Genomic DNA, 22985 nt, shown 5'->3' on the forward strand with positions numbered 1-22985 from the left:
GTTATCTTACCTTCTTGGAGTGTGTGAAGGGAGACAGAGTTGGGAAATGTGAACAAACCTTGCTCATTTAAATAGAAAAAAGAATCTGAAGCTAGAGTAGCCTTTCATTTACACCTGTTCAGTCCATCAACTGCAGGGATGTTCCTCCTGATCTACCACAGCAGAACTGAAAAGCGTGCTCTCTTTTAATTAGAAGGAAGCACCTTTTAATCAGCCAGTGCAGTGCTGACAGATGTAGTGCCTGAAAAGAGGCACTGAAAAAGAGGCCTGAATGAGTGTCTGAAGCATGTTGCAACCTTTATAATTTCAGAACTCCTAAGAGGAAGGGTCTCTGCTATTACTCAAGCACTCTTGTTATGTCGCTTCCCATTGGAAAGGCTTAATTTGTCTTGTAGCTCTGTTGCTCAGTGGCATCGTAGATGAAGTACTTGGCCTTCACTGTAAATTGTTTCAAGGCCAGGCAATGTGTGAACAAGTGCATGGGCATCATGTTACAAAGTTCATTCAAGGTGTGCTTGGCTATGTGAAATAAACACTTAATAAGCAGCTTTGACTTGGGAATGTCGTGGCAAGCAGATTTCAGTGGACATATTCTTCCACCCTTTCTAGAAACACGTCTCAGCCGCTGTCCTGCTGTTCTGGTACGTACACTTTGTAGTACCAGGCACAGTGAGTACTTAATCATTTTACAAGGCAGCCAAATACAAATTAGGAAGCCAATTAACAAATACTTTCATCTACAGGATTTATACTGCAGCTTGGCTCTGTTCATATGCAGGCTAGCATAGAGGGCCCAGTTCGGGAAAGTAATTTGACATCTACCCAATTTCCATGAGTGTAAATGGCACTACAGCACAGGTTTATATGCTGTGCCCCAGCTTTGGGGCCAAGTTATTCTCCTAACCAGGGCATAGACTAATGAACCAGGAGATCAGCTCCTGGTCTTGCTGCAGATATGCTCTGTGATGTTGGCTAGGTTGCTCAATCTGTGCGTTAAATTTAAATGAGAACGATGTCTCTTTTTCACTCTTCTGTATATGTTGAGATGGCAAATTCTTCAAGACTAGCTTGTATGGAGCGGGAGGATCTTCACAGCAGCTCACTTCATGTATCTGAGCTGGGGGATAATATCCCCCAGCAATCAGAGGTGACAGAGAGCGGATCTACCCGCAGGTTGTTTAAACAGGCATCTGCTGTGAATCAGTCTCTGGAGGAACCACCATCAATCCACTCTGTCTTAGCACAACAAAACCACAGTCTTGCCTGAGACTTCAGGGTATTACTGTTTAACATGGGCGTTTTCAGAAATGCACTGATATTCATGAATAATAAGGTTAGTAGTAATAATAATTAGCAGTTTGAGGCACCTTTTAATATGTATAATACCATTTGTCCCAGAGTACTTAGAAGAGTGTAGTCACTTGCTCTGGAGATGGCTGAAACGCAGCCAACTCTGGGGTGAAACAAAGCTTGTGTTTTAATGCCATGGACTGAAGTTGCATGACAGAAAGTCAGTAACTGAGGGACAGAAAGGACAGAAAGTGAGTAAGAAGGTTGTCTTATCCCTCCAAGTTTGTGCACCAGCTTTTTATACAGCAGAAGGAGGTTATTAGAATAGCTGGTTGCACCAGGCAATTGCTCTTCTGGCCTAGTCCAGATGGGTTTAATTTAAGAGAGAAAGGAATTAGCCAACGTTCACTTACAAGACAAAATGGGAGGAAAAAAAAAGACAAAAAAAAAGACGAAGAAGGCACCTCATCCATTCATGCAGAGGTTTCAGTGTTCTCATATATTTCTTAATACTATTCTCTCAGCTGCTTTAAATTATAGTTCAGCAAGGTATTAAACAGACATAACTTCAAACACAAGCAGAAAAAAAGGACACAAATGGGGCAATTCTAGGTACAATAAACCATGCCTGTCATTCAGAGTCCTTGCTCATTCTTGGACTGAAATTGCAGTTAAAATGCAATTCATAAAAATGACACTGTCTTATTCAGCAGATCTTTCCCCTTGGCTTTTTACTCCTGGTATGGCTTTACAGAATAAGTATGGTTAAAAGAGCATGTTATTAATTAAGAATTAGCCTGTTCTAGCTGGGCAGGTCAACTGGAGTCTGGAGGTGCCTCTGATAGCCTGGTCTGCCTACCGGTGTTCGTATTACTGCTGATGAGATGTGAGAAGGATCAAACAAACAAAAAGAAACTGCAAGTGCTGTGCAAACACCAGGTGAGGCAAGCTGATGAAAAATTATAGGGAAACCCTCCTTTCTGTAAGAATGCCACAAGGTCAGACTTAGAGAGCTGAGGTTAGTATGAAGCCTTTGGAAGATCATTGTGCTATTCACATTAGTACTACATTCTTGCCTGGTGTAGTCTCAGACACCTGAGTGATCTCACCACTAATGCTTTGTCCAGGTGCTACACAGCAGTTATATGAGAGGACAGAGTCTGGCTTTATTTAAATGGACACTATTCCTGTCTGCATGTGTTTTGGCTGAGTGCAACGAAAATTCTGTCCTTTAGATACATCTCTTCCATTAAAGATATTTTGGTTGAATTTGCTCTGCAGTGCTATCAGGGAAAAAAACCCTAATATTAAAATTTATTACTCAGTCAAACTGTCCAGTTTTTTACAAGACTAAAACAAGGAGCTGAAATCTGCATTATAAGGCTTCCAAAATCAATGCATTTAAATAGCATGCTTAGCAACAGGATAGCAACATCAAGTCCCTAGATATGAGAATTTCTCCTCAGGGTGTTGTAAGATTGTAGGCCAGTGACATGCTTAACTCTCCAGGAGAAGGCTTATTCCATGATATCTCATGTCCTGGAATTGCATCAATATTTTGGTGAGAGCAGCATGTGCTTTTCTAAGGGAGCTAAGTCAGATCAGTCACTGGATGAGAATTTACCTGCATTTTGAAATTTTAGCCGTATGTAAGCTTAGTGCCTCTGGTCTGCTGCATGCACCTGTAGGACATAATATTTAAGTCTGTAGCTGATGCTAAAGAGCTAATAACACATTACTTGGGAAAGTATGCAGCCCTTTGAGACAGAATAGAGTTTCAGGCTGTACAAAAGAACTGCTGGATCTCCAGTGATAAGACTAGGAGAGAACACAGATTTTGTATGTGTGTACTTCTCTGCATACTTACAGGAGGTATAATAATTACTGAGGTATTTTGTTCAGATATTGCTAATGGGTCTCATTCTTCTCTGGGTAACTGTCATGGTTTAACCCCAGCTGGCAACTAAGCACCACACAGCCGCTCGCTCCCTCCCCACTGGTGGGATGGGAGAGAGAATTGGAAGGGTAAAAGTGAGAAAACTCATGGGTTGAGATAAAGACAGTTTAATAGGTAAAGCAAAAGCCATGCACGCAAGCAAAGCAAAACAAGGAATTCATTCACTACTTCCCATTGGCAGGCAGGTGTTCAGCCATCTCCAGGAAAGCAGGACTCCCTCCCATGTAATTGTTATTTGGGTAGACAAACACCATCACTCTGTATGTCCCCCCCTTCCTTCTTCTTCCCCCAGCTTTATATGCTGAGCATGACATCATATTGTGTGAGAAGCAGAAAAGGCCTTGACTCTGTGTAAGCACTGCTCAGCGGTAACTAAAACAACCCTGTGTTATCGTATTGGGTCTGGCTGAGATGGAGTTAATCTTCCCCATAGCCCTCATAGTGCTGTGCTTTGTATTGGTAGCTAGAAAGGTGTTGATAACACACCAGTTGTTTTGGCTACTGCTGACCAGTGCTCCCACAGCACCAAGGCTGTCTTGCCAGCATTTTCCTCCCTCACCAGTAAGCTGGGGGTGGGCAAGATCTTATAGAATCATAGAATCGTTTAGGTTGGAAAAGACCTTTAAGAGCATCCAGTCCAACCATTAACCTACACTACCAAGTCCACACTAAACCAATCAAGGGTAGACTACACTAAACCATGTCCCAAAGTGCCATGTCTACCCGCTTTTTGAACACTTCCAGGGATGGGGACTCCACCACCTCTCTGGGCAGCCTGTTCCAATGCTTGACTACCCTTTCCGTAAAGAAATTTTTCCTAATATCCAACCTAAACCTCCCCTGGCGCAGCTTGAGCCCATTTCCTCTCTTCCTATCGTTAACTACATGGGAGAAGAGACCAACACCCACCTCACTACAACCTCCTTTCAGGTAGTTGTAGAGAGCGATAAGGTCTCCCCTCAGCCTCCTCTTCTCCAGACTAAACAACCCCAGTTCCCTCAGCCACTCCTCATAAGACCTGTGCTCCAGACCCTTCACCAGCTTCCTTCCCCTTCTCTGAACACGCTCCAGCACCTCAATGTCTTTCTTGTAGTGAGGGGCCCAAAACTGGACACAGTATTCCAGGTGCAGCCTCACCAGCGCCGAGTACAGGGGGACAATCACCTCCCTGCTCCTGCTGGCCACACTATTCCTGATACAAGCCAGGATGCTGTTGGCCTTCTTGGCCGCCTGGGCACACTGCTGGCTCATGTTCAGCTCTCTGGGCTCTGCCACCCAACCAGTTTTTTACCCAGTGAAGACTACACCCATCCAAGCCATGAGCTGCCAGCTTCCCAAGGAGAATATTATGGGAGACTGTGTCAAAGGCTTTGCTAAAGTCCAGGTAAATGACGTCCACAGCCTTTCCATCATCCACCAGGTGGGTCACCAGGTCATAAAAGGAGATCAGGTTGGTCAAGCAGGACCTGCCTTTCATGAACCCATGTTGGCTGGGCCTGATCCCCTGGTTGACCTGCACTTGCCTGTTGAGTTCACTCAATATGAACTTCTCCATAATCTTTCCCGTCACCGAGGTCAGGCTGACAGGCCTGTAGTTCCCCAGGTCCTCCTTCTGGCCCTTCTTGTAGATGGGTGTCACATTGGCAAGCCTCCAGTCATCAGGGACCTCCCCTGTTAACCAGGACTGCTGATAGATGATGGAAAGTGGCTTGGTGAGCTCCTCTGGCAGCTCCCTCAGTACTCTCGGGTGGATCCCATCCGGCCCCATAGAATTCAGAGTGTCCAGGTGGTGTAGCAGGTCGTTAACTGCTTCCTCCTGGACTATGAGGGCTCCATTCTGGTCCCCATCTTGGGATGGGGCAGAGCCAGAACAGCTGACCCAAAATGACCGAAGGGATTTTCCATACCATGTGACCTCAGCTCAGCAATAAAAGCTTAGAGAAAGGAGGAGGAAGGGGTTGCATTCGTTATTGACAAGGTCTGTCTTCCGGAGCAACCACTACACTTACTGAAGCCCCACTTCCTGGGAAGTGGCTGGACATAGCCTGCTGATGGGAAATAGAGAATAAAATCTTTATTTTCCTTTTGCTTCCACACGTGGTCTTTGCTTTTGATTTTTTGTTAAACTGCCTTTATCTTGACCCATGAGGTTTTTTTTCTTTTTTTTCTCATCTGATTTTCTCCCCACCTGTCCTGCTGAGGAGGGAGGTGGTGCAGGCTTGGTGGTACATGTCATCCAGCCAAGGTCAACCCACCACAATTATCAACACTGTTTCCAGCACAAATACAAAACATAGCCCCATACTAGCTACTATGAAGAAAATTAACTCTATCTCAACCAAAACTAGCACAGTAACCAATCCCAGTATAGAATAGGATGGTGCAAATCAGACCAAATCAGAGCTACATCGGCTTAAGATTCGATACCAGGAGTTCGACTTCCTGGGTTCCCCGTCATCCTTGTTCCCATTCTTCTTTATTGACAGTCAGCAGCAGTTGAAACCTTTTGATTTATTTATAGAACTGGGACAAAGTATACAGGCAACTGCAATGATTATTACTTAGGTGCTGTACAAGTGAGAGATAACAGAAGAAGGAAAAATTGCTCAAGCCTTGTAGTGGTCTTTGTGACCCAATATGAATTTCTTGTATGTCGAGGTTTGAATAACTTTCTTTGCTTGGGCAGAGTGTGCTACTGACTACAGACCCTAAACAAGGCTGACTGCAGACCCTAAACAAAGCTCTTCAGAAGAGTCCTTAGGATCTTTTCGTCACTATAGGAGCTTTCCACTGACTTCTCTGACTTCACTGACCCAAGACTGGAACTTGCTTTTCTACTAGGCTGGGGAATGTCTGTATACTGGCACTTCTAGAACGGATGAAGCTATATTTTCAAAGCTGCACTTTCTACTATTTAAGTACAGGCATCTCCAAAAACATAGTTCACCTCGTATAATGTAATTGTGTCTTCTCTGGGAGATTGTGGTGACAAGGGTGTTGGAAAAGCATCACAGATCTTCAGACCCCCTGACAGATGCGATGCAAAAATATGAAGTTAGATGTGGCAAAACCCTCAAACATACAATCAAGCCCATATGGCTTAATATGTCAGCTGATTCCTGGTAACTGCATTTTCTTAGCAAGCAAAAATGTGAGATAAATCCTGTTAACTAAACCTCATCCATAGATGTTTATGCAAATGTGTGTTCCCTCCTGTTTGTGATGGGATATGAACACGCAGAAGGAGGTGTTTCAGGAGCTCAGCTTCTGTGTTTTATCTCATGCTACAGTGACTTCTGTCAGGAATTCCCTCTCTTTGCCAGTGTAAATGTGATGGCAGGAGGACTGGGAATATCTGCAGTCACTGCCTTGATTTCCCTGCAGGTCTCCTGTGCTCTGCTGAGAAGTATCTGTCCTCTTCTCCTTTTCCACAAAGACCTGAATGGGAGTGCCCACAAGGACAGGCTTGGGGGGAGCATACTACAGGAGTCAGCTTTGCTCCAGCTGGCTTCTATCCAACCCCAGTTTTTTCAGAATACAGAGAAAAACATAAGCACAGCCCATACAGGTCTTCAAACAAAACCCTTTGAGGGTTTGGAAACAGTCCCTGTGCTGTTGGGATTTCATTGTGATTCTTCATTATAAGTTCTGGAATATTTTACTCTAGACCTGCTCAGAACTTTGTTATGAGGTTCACTAAGACACTGATGAGCAAGGGGCATATAACTATTTTTGCATTCTGTGGAGAGGAGTCCAAGAAAAGCTCATTGTCCATAGCAATGCATGACCAAAAACTATGACTTGCTTTTATAACTTTTCCCTTCTTTCTTTTGGTAGCCTAATGGTTTGTAATCTTTCTGCTTGTTTATGCAGGAACTACCTCTTCAGACTTAGTCTACACAACGTTTCTCTTATTCAGGTATGTTCACTTTTTACTCTCTTTTTTTAGTTGACTTGCTAATGAATGTTCTGTAATATTTGATGGACATTTTCTGAAGGATATATAGTGTAAATTTGCCCAGAGTGATGGAGGAGGGAGAAGACAAAGTCAGAAACAGATGCTTATTCCTACTCCAACTGCTGGGGGAAGGGCTTTTCTACACTTACCCATTTGGACAGCTCGCTCTGCTCTTGATTCTTGAGTGTTTAGGTGGTAATGGGATCTGCCAAAAATATGGCATCTTAAGGGACAAAGCATGTTGTGTGACTGATACAGGTTTAAACACAGCAATCAATAGAAATCCCTGGCTTTCATTAGAGGACATGTCAGGAACATGTAGGAGAAGCTTTTACTATTCTTGTCTATCCTTATTTTTAGCCATTGTTGGGCTTTGTGAACATGGATTGCTGAGGAGCTGTGTTTTGCTGAATGCATTATTCAGGAGGCAAATGGGTTGAAAAATGTATGTTACCCATGGCAGGATGGAGGCAAAGCAGCTAAAATTTGAAAGGGCTTGCAAATATCCAGTGGTATGAGGACTTTCCTCCCACTGCACTGAATCTGGAATTGAAAGGTGCAGCAAAAATTGTAAGTGAAAACCCCAACTGTTTATCTTGAAATAAATAAATGCCTATGCTCTGGGATATTTACCGCCTTCTACAGTTGCTAGTGCACCAAAGATGTATTCAGCATTTTTCAGACAGACTGAAGGGCCTTCCTCCCATACCTGACCAGGCAAAGAAGACATTAGACTAATATCGCCAGCCATTCCCATGTGCACAAGCCTTTTGCTGTTAGTAGGAGTTACAAGTCTAGATGGAGAGAAGAAAAGATGTTTAATGGTTGTAAAATGTATTGAATCTTCCTTTAAAAGGAAAACAAAGTCCAGAGTTACCAATGACAACAATAAAGAGTTAGAGAAGCTGATACTCTCATTTGGCAGGAGCTTCCCTTTGCAGAGCCATCTTAGCATGGCTGGAAGGCTTCCAGCGAGCACATAGAAAAGGAAAGTCTCTGTAGTTATGCGAGGTGTCATACCTTCTGCAATGCTTGTTATCACACTGCCTGACACAGCCTCTTGTGCTTGTTAGATGAGGGATCCCTTTCAACGAAACCCAATTGTGAATCTCCCTTGGACACTTCTGAAGTCAGGCTTGGCTTGGGCCCTTTTCGGTGCAGCAAGTTTTCTTTCCTACACTGCAAAACATGGGAAGTCTCCTTCTATGGCACTGGAGGATGCTGTGGGATCTCCGGTTAACATAATGAGCTTAGTTTGCTCCTGCTTTCTGGGTGTATCCGGTCACTTTGCCAAGACTTTTTGCATGACAAAGAGAGCATGGAATTATGTTGACACACGTGTTGGGAATGATGGAAGTGATTGTTTCCCGACCTAATGGTTGCCTAAGTAGTTGCTTGGCTTGTCTCCATAAAGCACATGATGCAGCTTAGAGGCACCCCCTCCTGCCTTCCCTTTGCCGTGCATCATTTTAAAGATCAGATCAGAAACTGAGACAAGAAATGCAAGGAATTTGAGGTTAGTTTTACAGGGGGTGAGAGTGCAGTTTAAGAAGTAATTGCAATGCTAATTTGTGTTGTTTTGTATCTCCTCTTTGCTTGTAAGTAAAATACGGTGTGGATCTTGTCAGGCCTGATTTGGGGATAGTTTTTCATCTTGAGATTGTGGTCTGATTTATTTCTGCTCATGGGACTTACTCTTCAGGTTGCCAGAGGTGCTAAATCTGCTTCAAGGTGCAGGATTGTGTTGACAGATGTCTGCTCCCTTGCATCTGTACTTCCATGAGGTGAGGGCAAGAACATGAGGAGCACAGTCTACAGAGACAGCAGGATATGCTCGTTGTGGGGCAAAGCCTGGCAGTGTGAGGAATATATCTTCCTACAGCAGGGTTAGGTGAAGTTTAAAGCTGTTTTTCACTGAGTGTTCTTGTGCAATCAGCTATAACCCTAGGCTGCACTGTCCCTGTGGAGAAAAGGCAAGGGCACATTTCAGCCCCACAGCTGTCGTGGAAAGGAGAGGAAGCCAGGGTATTCCTGTGAAGGAGATGATTTTTAATTGTCTTTTCAGCAAGGGTGGCAACAACATCTCACAGGAGCAATATCCCTGTGCCACTGCTTGCTAGCACAGCAAATTCAGTACTTTAGTCTCTCATTCTGTAATGGGTAGATTTACTAGCTCACTCTACCTAATACATGTTTTCCTTGACAGTTACCTATTCTTTAACCAGAAAATGAATATTTCCTGCCATTGAGCAGGCCATAATGTTCTTCATCACAACATTACTTCAATCATTGCTTTCCAATGGGAATAAATTCCTCTTTTTCTGGATTATAATCCCCTTTATGAATATTGCATATCACAAACCCAGTGTTAACCATGCTGTTACTCTCTGATTTTAGAAAGGTTTTAAGCTCCCAGACTTTAGAAGACTGTGCTCTTTCCTTCTACTGGTTGAAGCGGATGCCTTTCATTTAAGCCCAATGCACAATCAGTTAAAATGAGCAAGAGTTCTCCATCAACTTCAAGGATTGTTTTGTGAAACCATCACTCCTGAAAATACATTTTAGGAGTCTTTAGTTCCAGAAGCTAAAGTTATGGTATTACTCTTGAATCTGTGTTGGACTGCCATTAGTATAAACTTAATTTTGTAATCCCCACAGCAAAGAACCGTCTGGAGTATCATGTAGCCACTCCACGTAGCTGGGATAGGAAGTTATTGTCTTGGAATTGCAGTAGACTAAAAGACAAAATTTAGCATTATGCAGGCAAATTAGTGGATAAGAGCTGTGTAAAAAGATAGCATTACCCTATAGAGCAGTTGAGATTTCAGGGGAGGGGAGGAAGAGTGGTAGACTTTAGGATGTGTCAGCTGTTGGACCATACCATACTTTCATAAAGGGGTAATTTCTTTTCCTGTCTTAGCTCCTAGCTCTTTGTCTTGGATTCCTTCTCCAGAACTAGATACTTTTGTCCCTGCTGCTCTACTATGTGTGAAAGTTTGCTCCTGACTTTGACTTTTCTGTTGGTTCTGGTGAGGTTTTTTCTCCAAGACTGTAGCACTGGGATTTCACATGAGAACTAGTGAGCAGAAACTGAAGCAGAACAAGCTCATTTCCTGCTTCGCGGAAGAAAATGTCCCAACTTCTCTGAGATTCTCCCCCTACCCCCAGTTCTAAAATGTGTTTCAGAAATTCCATTTGGGACCTGGGAAACCTTTGACTAAATGAGTTTTAGTTGCATGAGACACTTTGGTGGTGGTTAATTTTTTTTGGCTGAATGTCAATATCCAGAAGGAAATTGGGGCCAAGGTATTTTGGTGATCACTTGTGATTTTTTCTGCTTGTATTTTTTGCCAAAATTGAGGCACATTGTTAAAGAATTTCTGAAAATCAGCATCTTGAGATGCCCCAGGTGGGGTATGCAAAAGCACCTGTTAATTTTGGAAAGTTTAGCACGTAGTATTCAAATTCTTGCAGCAGTCAAGAAACATATTTTAAAATGGTTACTGTTCTTAATCTTTTAGCATCTTTTTAAACAAAATCCCTGCAACATGTTTCATCTCCATCTTTAAATGGTTATCTTGTATGCATTGTAAGCTCTAAATATTAGACATTTTATAGAACACATTTCTAAAATTATGTACAATCGGAACACATGCTGTTTAATTTACACATAGGCTTGAAACAAGGTTAGCTCCTAATCTGCAGCTTTCACAGTGAGGCCATAGAAAAGTCCATTTTATACTGGAGTTTGTAATTAATAGAGTAGGTGGAAGGGTCATTTTAAAAACACAAGCCTTTGAGCAAATTTTAAAAAATGCACGATGCTGATTAGGACTTCTTAGCAAGAAACACTATTCTCTGGTATGCGTTAAAAGCAGGCTACTTGGCAGGCGTTTCATAAATCCCAGTGCAGTGCCTACCCTCTGTTCACCCTGATTTTACCTGGAACTTAGAGTTCTCAATGGAACTGAGTGGGAAATGATTTTTCCAGCCTTTTTGAGATGCCAAGATATTTTGCCCTGAGATGAAAACAAGACTTTTTGACATCTTTGTAAAATCTGAAAGAGAAGGAGATAGACACATAGTTACTTAGGATGCAAATATTCTGGGTCAAGTTATTTTCTGAAGCATCAAGAGAGAGGATTTAAATGTGCATTTGTCTCATCTCAAGCGATTGACCTGGTTTCTTTGGGGCATCTTTTCTCCTTTCCTTTTCTTTATGTTTGTGACCAAAAATTTCCCTCTGGATCCAAGAGTCCTGTCTGGACTCTTGTCTGATAAGTTTAATAGAAACTGCTAGGATTTTATAAAATGTTTTTATTTACATTATTTTTTTAATGGAAGATCTCTTGTGAAAAAGTTTCTAACCAGCCCAGTGAAGTTTGTATGTTGATCAGTTTTGTTATATCATCTTAATAGTATTTAAAATACTTCAAGAGTATGTATGTATGTATTCTCTTTCTTAAAAACAAAATGTATTTTAACAGAATAGGAAAGAATAAATGGGTGCACCTACTGCAAAACTATTTGGAAGACATGAGTTATTTGATCCATTAAGACACAAAAATTTGAGATTAAAATATGTTTAAATTAACAATCTAACATTTTTTCCTGGGGACAAAAAAAATTGAGTGAGGACTAAGTTCAGAGACAGAGCGTGTTAGATCCCCAAGAGTTATAATCCTGAATTTGGTGGGGCTGCCTGTGGAGTTATGCACTGTCCAGTACCACCTGGGCTGCCAGAATCTAGATCTCCAATTACAGATCTACAATTACCCCACTGCAAAACATGAAAATGCTACAAAACACATAACTTCATTTGCTTTTTAAATTTTGCCCCATATTTATAAAGAGAGCATGGACATTCATGTGAGCACTTTGGAGAATGTTACCCAGTCTCTAGGCCATACTTGATGAACTTCTCAGTCCCACTGGAGGCGTAAGACTTAAACCCATTAAAGTTAGCAGTATGCTTAAGCAGCATCAGCTCTTAAAGGCTTGATATGAAGCTTATTGACTTAATTTTTTTTCTTTTGGTATCATGTGGTTTCGGGATGGGTATTTTTTCAAACCCAAAATAGGGACAAAACATTTCCGTATGCTCCTGTAGCAGATAACTGCAGCTACGCATCCAGAGCATTTCCGGTAAGGACAGTTTTACTACAATTTTTCTTCCCTTAATCTGGGAAGCAGAAACATCCCTGCTACAGAGATGAGGCTCTTAAACTGCACAGCTGCTCCTGAAGACACACTTCCCTCCCTGCTAGTCCCTGGAGGGATCTTTAACTCTGTGGCATAATCCCTGGTAAATCAACAGTGCCTATCAACAAAGTATAGTTAATAATAATAAAGCTTGCCTATCAGTCCTCAATATGTCACATAGCAACAAATGGAACAGGTTTCATATTTTGCACTTTGAATCAAACCGAGCATTAAATGCCTTATTTTCTACTTATTTAGGGCTCAGTAGTGCCACATTTATGTGTGCTGATGAGAAACATGCTCTGCAAGTGTATAAAAGTGTGAGGAGAGGGTGGCAGAGTTTAACTTGGTTTTTCTCTGTATTGCTGAATAAAATATGATAAACAAAACCAATGGGGAACAGTGAGTAATATAGTTTACAGCACAAATTGTCACTCAAGTAAGCTTTCCTGGTGAAAATACTTCACTGGGAAATTTTAAGGATTCAGAGTATGTCCACAAAACCCTGGCGCTCATCAGAAAATTTACAAATAATAGATAAATCTTACATCCCCAAGAGATGCTGGGTAGGCACCAGAAGGGGCTTGGAGGGCTCAAATTTGTACTGCTGGCTCTGCTCACGGGTGCCTGAGGGAAAGTTAATCTGCCCAGTTTATCTGCCTGGTGTTTGCTCGTGTGCAAAATAGGGATGTAGCACTCCTTTATAAAGTGCTGTGAGTTTTTGTCAATAAAAAGAGGTAAAACTATTGTATTTCAGATTGACTTGCAGAAATGTCCTTGAGCCAGAGCTGTTCCCATTTTTCAAAATATCCTTTCAAAAATCATGAGGAAGCCAGGCATTGATATGACAGTGCAAATCCATGGGTGGTCAGAAGTTGGCCCAACTTTGCTGAAGATATTTATTTATTCAATTTATTTGGAGTGTCAAGATTATCATCCAATTTAAAATCGCATTTGGGAAGTAATTTCGGGAAAGAGTGAGAATACTTTGTGTATCTTTATGTATCACTGAGCCACCTGACAGGAACTCCATTTTGAAATGTTCAGGAATAAGCTTCACTTTCCAGAAGTCATTTTCTTAAAAAGAGTTTATTATTTGTTTCTTGAAGATTCCCAGATACTTCTTTGAATTATATAGCACAGATTTCTAGATAAAACATTTATTTCTTTATTTTCAGGCCAATGCAGTTCCCTCATTTAAAAACATAATCAAAACCTCCACTAGAGCAGATGCAGTCTTTAATATGTGGCTCATGGCTGAGTTATGATTGTCACATATTTTATCAGTACGCTACATTTTTTATTAACAGATTAACATATAAATCTATTCATAAATCACCTTCCAAAGCTGCACCTAAAACCTCTCACTCTCAGCCTAGAGGTTTAAAGCTATTCCATAATAAAGCTTATATTGGCTGAACAAACTTTCTGGCAAATTCAGCTTTTTATTCTTATGGTTTCAGGTTCCCAAATCAAATCTACTCCCTGAATACACCCTTCCTTAAAATGACTGACCAGGAGCTAGACTGCAGCTTTCAGGTGCAGGTCTGCCTTCCCAGGATTTATCTAAGAGAGAAATTTCTACCTGGAGTGGGAGATGGCGGAAGAAAACAAGGCATGTCAGACTGGAGGTGACCATGTCTGAAGGCCACACTTCATCCTCCAAGGATGCACTTCTCCAGCTCCTCGCTGCAGGGAACAGTACTCTTTAATAGGCTCCGGCATAGGCTGTTGGGAACCAACCTTGTGCTCATGTTACTCATCAGGTGAAATTCAGAGAGCAGAGAAAGCAAATCTCTTCTCACACTCCATAGCATTGAGTGATTTCTGAACACAACATCCCCTCTGTCTGAGAGAACCCAACTCAGGAGTCCATTTATAGCCAGCAACGCTTTTAAGCCCAGGTTTAGCTTTAATTAAATGCCTGGTTTCCTTTGAGAATTTTCCAAGTTCAGAACATGCTGCACACTCTACCGAGTAAGAATACATTTTCAGTATGTGCATTCATAGATTTGCTAAACTGGCTCAGAGTGCACTGCCTAGTTGTGATCAGTGTAATTGCCCTCTAAAGTGAGTATTGAGGCATGGCATAGGAAGTTCTCATATATATATTTATATATATACATATGTATGTACACATACACAGGAGGATGATATACATAGGGTTGTATAACATGTATAGGAGGTTCAGGAGCTATACCTGTTTGGATTCATACTTGGCATTAAGCAGGACAGCCTTCTTGGAGTCAATGAAGGCCATGGAGCTGATTTACGTCAGGAACTACCCTGTTACACTCACATGGTGAAGTGAGGTTTGTGTGATGACTGTCAGCCATGGATTGCCAGCCCACTTTCCTGGGTAATTTGTTAGTTGTCATTCCCTGCTTCCCTGCCTCGCCTCACCTAAAAGCCAAAATTACCACAGGGGTTTTGGTCTTTGTCAGCAAACATTATGAGCAGGATTCGGAAACTGAGAATTTAATTAGCTGCTGAAGTCACTTACTGATAACTAGCATATTGGGCTCTTTATTTGATAAAACCCTGTCAGGCATTTTATATGTAGGGAATGAAGACTAATGTTCTTATTCCTTGCAACTTACAGTCAGGACCATTAAACATCCTTTAGAAAGGGGAGGGAAAAAAATGAAAATGAAAAAAAAAAATCCCTTGGACTTCTCATTTCTTGTCACCAATGTTGCTTCTGTATCTTTGCAAAATGTATTTTGGTTTGCCTATTTACCCCTTTTTCTCTGTGGGCTGCTTCCTACTCCACCAGCTCCAGGAGGCTCTTGGGGATCTGCGTGTGCTTATGCCCTGGCTGTCCCCTGCCCCGACACACACATTCATCTGCGGCTGCTCTCAACAAATCCAGCTCTGCAGATGTTCCTGAGAGGCAAATCAGCCTCTTGTTGTAGGCTACACCTTAGCTAAACTGACATTTATATAAACTGAGATTTATTTAAAAATATGCTGCTTTTTTGTTATTATTACTTTAGGGATGTGGGATATTTTTAGTTATGGGAGAGGTTTACTCTCTAGCTGCAAATGCTGGCTTACTACAAGGCACAGAAAGCATCTCCTAGTTGCTCTGATGCGATCATTAGTGAAGGCTCTAACGCAGGACAGGTTTAGTGCGACACCTTCGCTAAGAGCAGTCAATGTGGCAGCAGTGACCTATTGAGTTTCACACGCGAGCGCAGGGTTCATGCGGTCAGCTCCCACTGCATGCTCTCCTGGAGAGGAGGTGATACCTCCCGCAGTCTCTGCCCCGTTCAGCAAGCCCGGGTTTGTGGAGGTGGTGAGCTGCCGATCGGCAGAGCCTGGGGAGAGGCCCTGGCACCCTGCTGCAGCTGGCGCTGCGGTTTGCAGCTTCTCGGGGCGGTGCACTCAGTGAAGTGCTCGTCCTAGCTGGGACCTGGCACCCTGACCCGTCCCTGGCGTGGGAGCTGAGCTGCACATGCTGGGAAGTCAGAAATAAGAGAAGTCCTTGAAAACACAAAAAGGACTGCATCTTACAAGACAAACAATGGAGTATCTGGATCAATTACTGCAAAAAAAGCAGCAGTTTCTTTTTTAAAAACTGAGAATACAGAGAAATATCTACATTTTATTCCCAAAGCAGAGCTTAAGAGAGATTTAAATGTTTCCCATCCCTTGCACTGGCTCTCTGCACGAGATTAAGTTTGACCCTATTAGCATCCAGTCATTTATAATGAGAGCATTAAAAAATCACCATTTATTGATTTGCACCTCTCTAAAAGGGCCCATGAATGACCTCATATGTTTTCTTTAAAACCAACTATTGAGCTCTTAGAAAAAAAGAGTTATTTTATAGTAAATACATTTCATGTCAGTGCATGCGTTTTTTCCCTAGATAAATAATCCTACTTTTCTCTGTTAGTAACAGTTTAGCTGATGTGTGTTTTACAGCTTCTTTTAAATGCAACAGTTCTGAATGACTAATACAAGGGGATTATTGGAGCCTGGAGCTGCAGAGCAGAGTTGCTAACGTGGCGTGTACAGCTGTTACCAGAGACCCAGAGCTGGGGAGCAGAGATGAGAACAGTTTGCTCATCGCTCCCACAGGACATCGATCCTGTCTTGGCACGGCAGGCGCAGCTTCCCTGAATCCTTTGAGAGCCTCAGAGAGCTTTGGCCTCCAAGGTTTCACCTACCTTCCCCAGGCTGAACTCAAGGAAAGCACGACCCATGTGCTAAGAGGACAGGCGAGTAAACAGGCACAAACTTCACTGTGCCTATGGCATCTCCAGCCACCTTGACCGAAGAAAGATGACAAGTTTTCAGGCTCAGAAGCCCTTCTTCAGGGCTGCAGGAGGAGTAGCAAACCTCCAGCTAAACATCAGGCAACAGCTGCTGTGATTTGCCTGCTAAGGGGTGGGCAATGGGAGAGGAAAGTTGGGTTGTACCACTGGAGGACAGTGAGAGATGTGGCTGTGGGGTATAAATGAGTTGCTGGATGCCACCATGGTTTGAACAGTCAATAGGAACAATGATCTTACAGGTATTCTGCTGTCACTGAAATGCTGCTTTCATCTAAAACTTGCCACAGCATACTTAAAGCTACCCAAAACATTTTTGTCAGTAACGTGACTGAGTAGAGACTAAGGTATTCTGAGACTGGGGAGACCAAGCGTGGGGAGTCAGTGGAAGGAGGTATGCAGAAAAATCACATATTTTTCTCCATTCTCTACAAGGAGAGTTTGGGTAGCATGGACTAGCTGCCTCACTTGTAGACAGCTGTGGGGAGGTAAGGTGGCTTCCAGCCGTCTCCAGTCTGTGCTTTCCTTTCTCCACACATGAAGCTGAGATATGATACTTGTCCTTTTGAAGTGCTTTGAAATATGTGGCTTTCTGTTTAAGACCTAAGTATTCTACATGATGATATATACTTGTAAATATAGGGAATTTGCCTTAATCATGAGTCTGCAAAGTTGTTATATTCTGATTCATAGTACCTGTAATATTAAGCAGTTCCTATCTTCACCTCTGCTTTCTAGGTAAGCAATTATGCAACTTCAGCATGTCCATATGTTTAAAACAGATGCATTTTTCACTACTTTTTTCTAAACTTCTTAAATGAAAACCTTTCAGTGTAAAAATAGAGTAGATGGCGTCTGGTAGGGGAAAAATGCAATAATAATGTATCCCTTCAGATAAAAAGACTTAAAATATAAATAAATCTGTAAATTTGTTTAAAAAAGAACAGCTTGGACAGAATTTGGGGGGAGGGTTAATAAAAATATGTTTTCCTCGGGAACACTTTTGTGTCAAGAATGTGGATCAAATTCCATACATTATTTTAATTATTAATTAATCACTTCAGACAGGAGACAAAGCATGATTTTGAGGTTTTTGAAATAGTGTTTTAATTCCTTATAAGTGAAGAAAAAGGAGTAACAGGGCTGCAGCCATTTGAATAGGCTGCAAGGTTGCTCAAAGAGAAGTGATTTAAGCTTTATTAAGAATGACAAAAAAGTTCTTAAGTTAACGTGGGAGTATTAAGAGACAAACTATAGTTGCCTAAGAGGAAAGGATTTTGATGCATGGGGCAGAAAGGGATGATCAATGGTTCATAAATATAATAGTGGTAAACACAGTGACAGGAGAAAAAATGTATGTGGCTAATGTAATTGTTACAAATTTAGTAGCTTTTGCTGTGAGATCAGTTACTGAGGATTTAAGAACAAGGCAGAAAAAAGAAAAAGATTCTTTTTCAAGACAAGATAAACGTGAAAACCACCAAAATGGAGTTAGACAGAAGAACCACAAAGAAGTATGCTGCATTAATCCTGTTGGAAGATCATTTTTGTATTCCCTCATCTTAATTATAAGGCATATTCTCAAAACTCATTTGTGGAATCTTTGACCTTGGTAGAGGTCAAATGCAAATGGCCTGGAGGGGAGGTGAGGGAAGAGACAGGTGGCAGGGGGAATGTAAGGGCAGGACTCAAACTGAAGGAAATTGGAAAATAAATCCTGGGCTGGCAGGAGAGTGCAAACTGGAGAACAGAACAGAGGAGCTGGGAGGAAGGCATAAAAGGCACTGCATCGGAGTCTTCTTTGCAGGAGAAGGAGCAAATAAATTCCTTGTTGAGATGAAGCTTGGCAGAGCTCACTATGGCATCAGGTGCTGACGTCTGGTGTTGGAAAAGAGGAGGCAGAAGCAAGGCAAACTGTGACAGACCAAGCAGGGAGTCTGAAGGCATCTGTTTCCCAGCCTTAGGAGGAAGCTAGGTGGATTGATGCTACGCACAGTGGTGGGGCTCTGGCCGCTTACAGCAGCAGCAGACAGGGACTGCGTCCAGCCGGGCTGGGTGCTGAGGGGACAGTAGGGGTTAGAAACACTTGAACTTTTGGTGGTGGGGCAGGAGAGGGGCGGAGAGCCATGTTCCCTAATGTTGCAGTCCAGTTTTGATTTAAACTGTTGTGCACGTCCATTTTGCAGCAATAAACATAAGACTTGAGAAATATCTTTTGGATTCTTGATAAATCAATGCCATCGCTTTTTTCCCAAACTGACTCCTTCTGCTTCTCTGAGACAAGTATTTGATTTTACATTGATCAAGTGCTGAACTCAACCACTGCATGCATTGACGGTGATGGGATGGTATTTGAAATGTGAAGCTTTGGATATAAAGCTGTAAAGAAATGAAGAGATTCACATCCTTTCTGGCTTGTCATTTCCCCACTGACCACTGAAAGTGTTGCTGCATCTGTAGATAACTGTAGCCTGCTCAAAGCCTTCCAGTGTATTTAGGACTGGATGGATGTTGGCTTCACACTTAATTGGAAATGCTGGGGAGAGGAGTTGGGGGCAGTGTATGGGGAATTCAACACTGTTGGTTCTTCACTTTTTCTGTATTTAAGTGTTCCTTGCTGATGGAGCACAGATGGTCTTAGATTAAGGAAAAAACGTGCCAGAACCGCAGGCTAGGCTCAGACTGGGGAGTTAAGCTTGACATGAAATAAGCAGAAGGCTGTAATTAGCTTATCAAGAGCATTAGGCACCTGGCAGAGGAAAGCAGATATGTAATGCACAATGTAGCTATAGAACAATAAAAAAAATACCGAAATCCATTTTATGAAACATGGGGGACTTTTCATCGCTGACTTCCTCTTCCAGCCCAGCCTGGTAAAAGCTGAAAGGTCCTACTTATTCTTGGTTATTAGTGATTTATCAGAAGTGACATCTTCTGACAGTTTGTGATGCTGAGCACCAAACCCCATAGAAGCCAGAGGAGTCTAAAGGTCAAAATCTAGGTGTGTTGCCAAAAACTTTCCTGGGAAGCTTGCACCACGCTTGCCTGTGCACCATGTGTACTCCCTGATTGCAAATACCAGTCATCTCACTGCTCTCTCTCGTTCTTTCTGCCTGTTTTTTTGCAGCCACATGTTGCCTTTCACCTTAACCCTAGGATTCAGGCTCAATGGGGCAAAGATTGCCATTTAATTTTAAGCAGAAATGCCTAGCAGAGTGCAGCTGAGTATTTCATGTGCTTGTCACATTACATGTCAAAATCCAGGTGTCTAGGAACAGGAGTCTGGATCCTTTCTCTAGGTGTGCAAAACAAATGGAAGTTCAGACATACATCTGCTGTACTGAACAGGGAAAGGACAAAGACTCCTTTTTAGCTGAGGATTTAGATATTTTGCCCATATTCTTGAAGCTCAAAAACTATTACTTTAAAATGGGGGAGAGCAGGAGGGAGAGTCTGGTTTCACTTAAGTTCCTGTGGTACAGGCAGGCTGAGGCGGGATCTCTGCTTTCAGCCTGCCTTGCAAAACTTCCCCAGTTTCTCTGGCTTGCATGAAACTGGCCTTGGCTAATTAAAGGAATCTCAAAGCTTTCATTTGGTCTCAGTAATGAATCTTTCACTTAATTAAATATTTCCAGTGCCTTTTTTCCCTTTTGGTTGTACTACACCAAGCTTAAGTGCACAACCAGAAAAGAATGTTGATAGGATAAATTGAATCACATGCACATTTATTTTTTTAATTGCACACTGCCCCCTTTTTTCAAGCCAAGACAGGACTCAAACCATGTTCTACCTCTTATATGATTTTAATGAGGATATATTGCAGTGTTTGTCATCTGAAAGAGTTTTAGCCACCCCCGCCCCCCGCCCAATGCAATAGATGTGATTTCCCTAAAGAAAAATAGGAGGCACAGAACAGTGAAAATGTCATCTTGAGTTCTTCATTAGGCTCTTTAATATTGCAGGATGTGTTGATTTTGATTCCTGAATCTCAGCCTAATTGTTGGGAGAATCAGATCCAAATCGGGCATTTCCTCAAACCTATTTTAGCTCCTTCTCAAAGCAAACAAATAAATGCTGAACAAGTATATTCAATGATGTAACCTGGAGAGGAATAAAGAATGCAAGGCTTCCCCACTTTAGAAAGCTGATAATACACAGAGGTTTCACATGTGCTTCAGTGATTACATTTTCGGTTTGAGGCATGTATGGCGAGATTGCTTTTCTCAATGTGGGTGCACAAAAATGCACTCAGTTGACTGTGCAGGATTTGTACAGTCTGTCTCAGAAACTGGGTGGGGAGGGAACACAAAAAAATGTATAGTGAAGAACGCTTAACATCTCTACATAGCAGTGAGCTTCAAAGAGGCACAATGGCAAGGAAACCCCGGGCAGAAAAATGAAGGAGAATAAAATCGCCTTGCTTGATGCAGGAATACAAAGGAGACTATAGCCATGGTAAATTGATTTTGTACTGAATATGGGCTGGTCCATTGGAATGGTTTTTGAACCTCCTACTCCAGAAATCATTGTGCAAAACAGTAAGAGGAGGCTGCTTAGAAGTCTTGTCACATCGATCAGAGGAGCCCACAAAGAGGAAGGAGGGATTTTGTTCTGAATGGCAACTCTGCCAAAGAACATAAAGGGGTGGAGATGGATATCTTTTGGTGGTGGAGGGACCTCGAGGGAAGAATTGCCCTCGCTTTATCAAGGGCGACCATTGCCATGACTCCATTCGTTGGCTTGCTTCTTAGAAATAGCTTGTTATACCTTGTTTGTAGCAACTGAAGGAAAAAAAAACCACACACACACACACACACACACGCCCCGTTCTTTACAGAACAAACAATGCTGATGGTATGAGAAGTAGTGCTGTGTGGTACCTACCTGGCCAGTGCCAACTGCACCTGCATGTGTATCGGCTGTGCTTATATTTCCCACTGGTGCTTGACTGCAGTGGAATTTTTCTTTAATGTTTTTGACTGAGTGTATTTCAACCTCTTTATTTAGTTATTTTATTGATTTATCATATAATCTTACATCTCTGTAATCTGCAGTACATTTAGTAAATGTTTGTTGTCATAAGCTATAAACTGAATGTGACATGGCAAGGAACCAAATTCCACTGTGGCTGTTAATTACCCAGTATGCTAAAAGTCTTGTCTCAGTTTCTGTATGCTTTTGATCTTCAGTAATAGGAAACACTGTAAGTCATCCTTCCTTAACATCCCCTGTGCTGTTCTCCAGTTCTGGATGTTGTCATTCATTCTAAACCGGCGACAGGTGAGAGCTTTAAGGTCTGTTTTTACTAGCATGCCAAATGTCCCAGTTAACTAAGACTATCAATTTGCATTTGGCCCTGTCCATGCTTTTGCATGCTTAAAAGCAATAGAAATATCCAATGGATTATGTTGTTTTCAAAAAAAGATGAGCATTCCCATATAGTACTTGCAACTAAATCATTGCAGTGCTAAGCACTGTCAAGCAAAATGAAGTAGATCATCAGCAAAATGAAATCATTGTCACAGACTGGCATTTTTCTTTACATAGAATGATAAAAATACAAACAGTAGATAGTGGAAACAGAAATCCAGTGCCATCTTTATCTCTCTTCTTCAGAGCTGTATCTTTCTTCCAAAGTAACCTGTCGGCATGTTCATCTAACATTGCTGCATAAATATGTAGCTGTCAGTCTAAGCTCAGCATATTGCCACAGCAGAGTGTTTACTCCTTCTTTCTTTACGCTTGTGGACAGCACTGCAATCCGATCTGTTGCTAAAACCTGTAATCTGGGCATCATTCCTGGCTTCCACAAGCCCTTCTGTTCAGGTATAACATCACATCCATAGCTCCTCGTGTTGCTGGATCACCAGTGTCTTTGCACCCTTCCACTGATTCCCTTCTCTTTGTGGCGTATCCTTGTTGCATTCCATTAGGGCTTGTATTAATTTTATGGGTCTTGCACTGACCTGCTTATCACTTCCCCTAAGAGGCTCACCCCACTTGGAATCAGCCTGTGAAGCCAGCGTCTCTCTCCCTCTTGGTTAATGTGCCTTCTCCTCTTGCTTTCTCCCATGTGTCCTCTGTGTCTCAGAAGAATCCCATCCTTGGTATACTAAAACTCTTCTGGATACCAAAACCTCATGATGAGTTATGTGGCTGGTGAGCTGAGACCTTTCCCTGTTATGTGGTTATTCTCTGTTGTCTCTGTGCTCTGCCGTCCGCTGCTACCCGATGCCTTGTATATTATTACACTTTGCTTATAATATGCTTTGGCAAGGCTGTACCTACACAGGCTTGC

At 42.1% G+C, this 22985-nt stretch overlaps 1 protein-coding gene across 3 annotated transcripts in view; it reads left to right on the top strand.

Moving 5' to 3' along the window:
- SEMA5B (semaphorin 5B) overlaps window positions 1–22985 on the top strand; it is a 138802-nt gene that overhangs the window by 29328 nt on the left and 86489 nt on the right. For all 3 annotated transcript variants that reach the window (XM_075710035.1, XM_075710037.1, XM_075710036.1), the window contains exon 3: window positions 7121–7166. In XM_075710035.1, coding sequence (XP_075566150.1) covers window positions 7121–7166 — 46 coding nt within the window. The remainder of the gene's footprint in view (window positions 1–7120; window positions 7167–22985) is intronic.

The sequence above is a fragment of the Pelecanus crispus genome, chromosome 5 (genome assembly GCF_030463565.1).
Source record: "Pelecanus crispus isolate bPelCri1 chromosome 5, bPelCri1.pri, whole genome shotgun sequence".
NCBI classification, from domain to species: domain Eukaryota; kingdom Metazoa; phylum Chordata; class Aves; order Pelecaniformes; family Pelecanidae; genus Pelecanus; species Pelecanus crispus.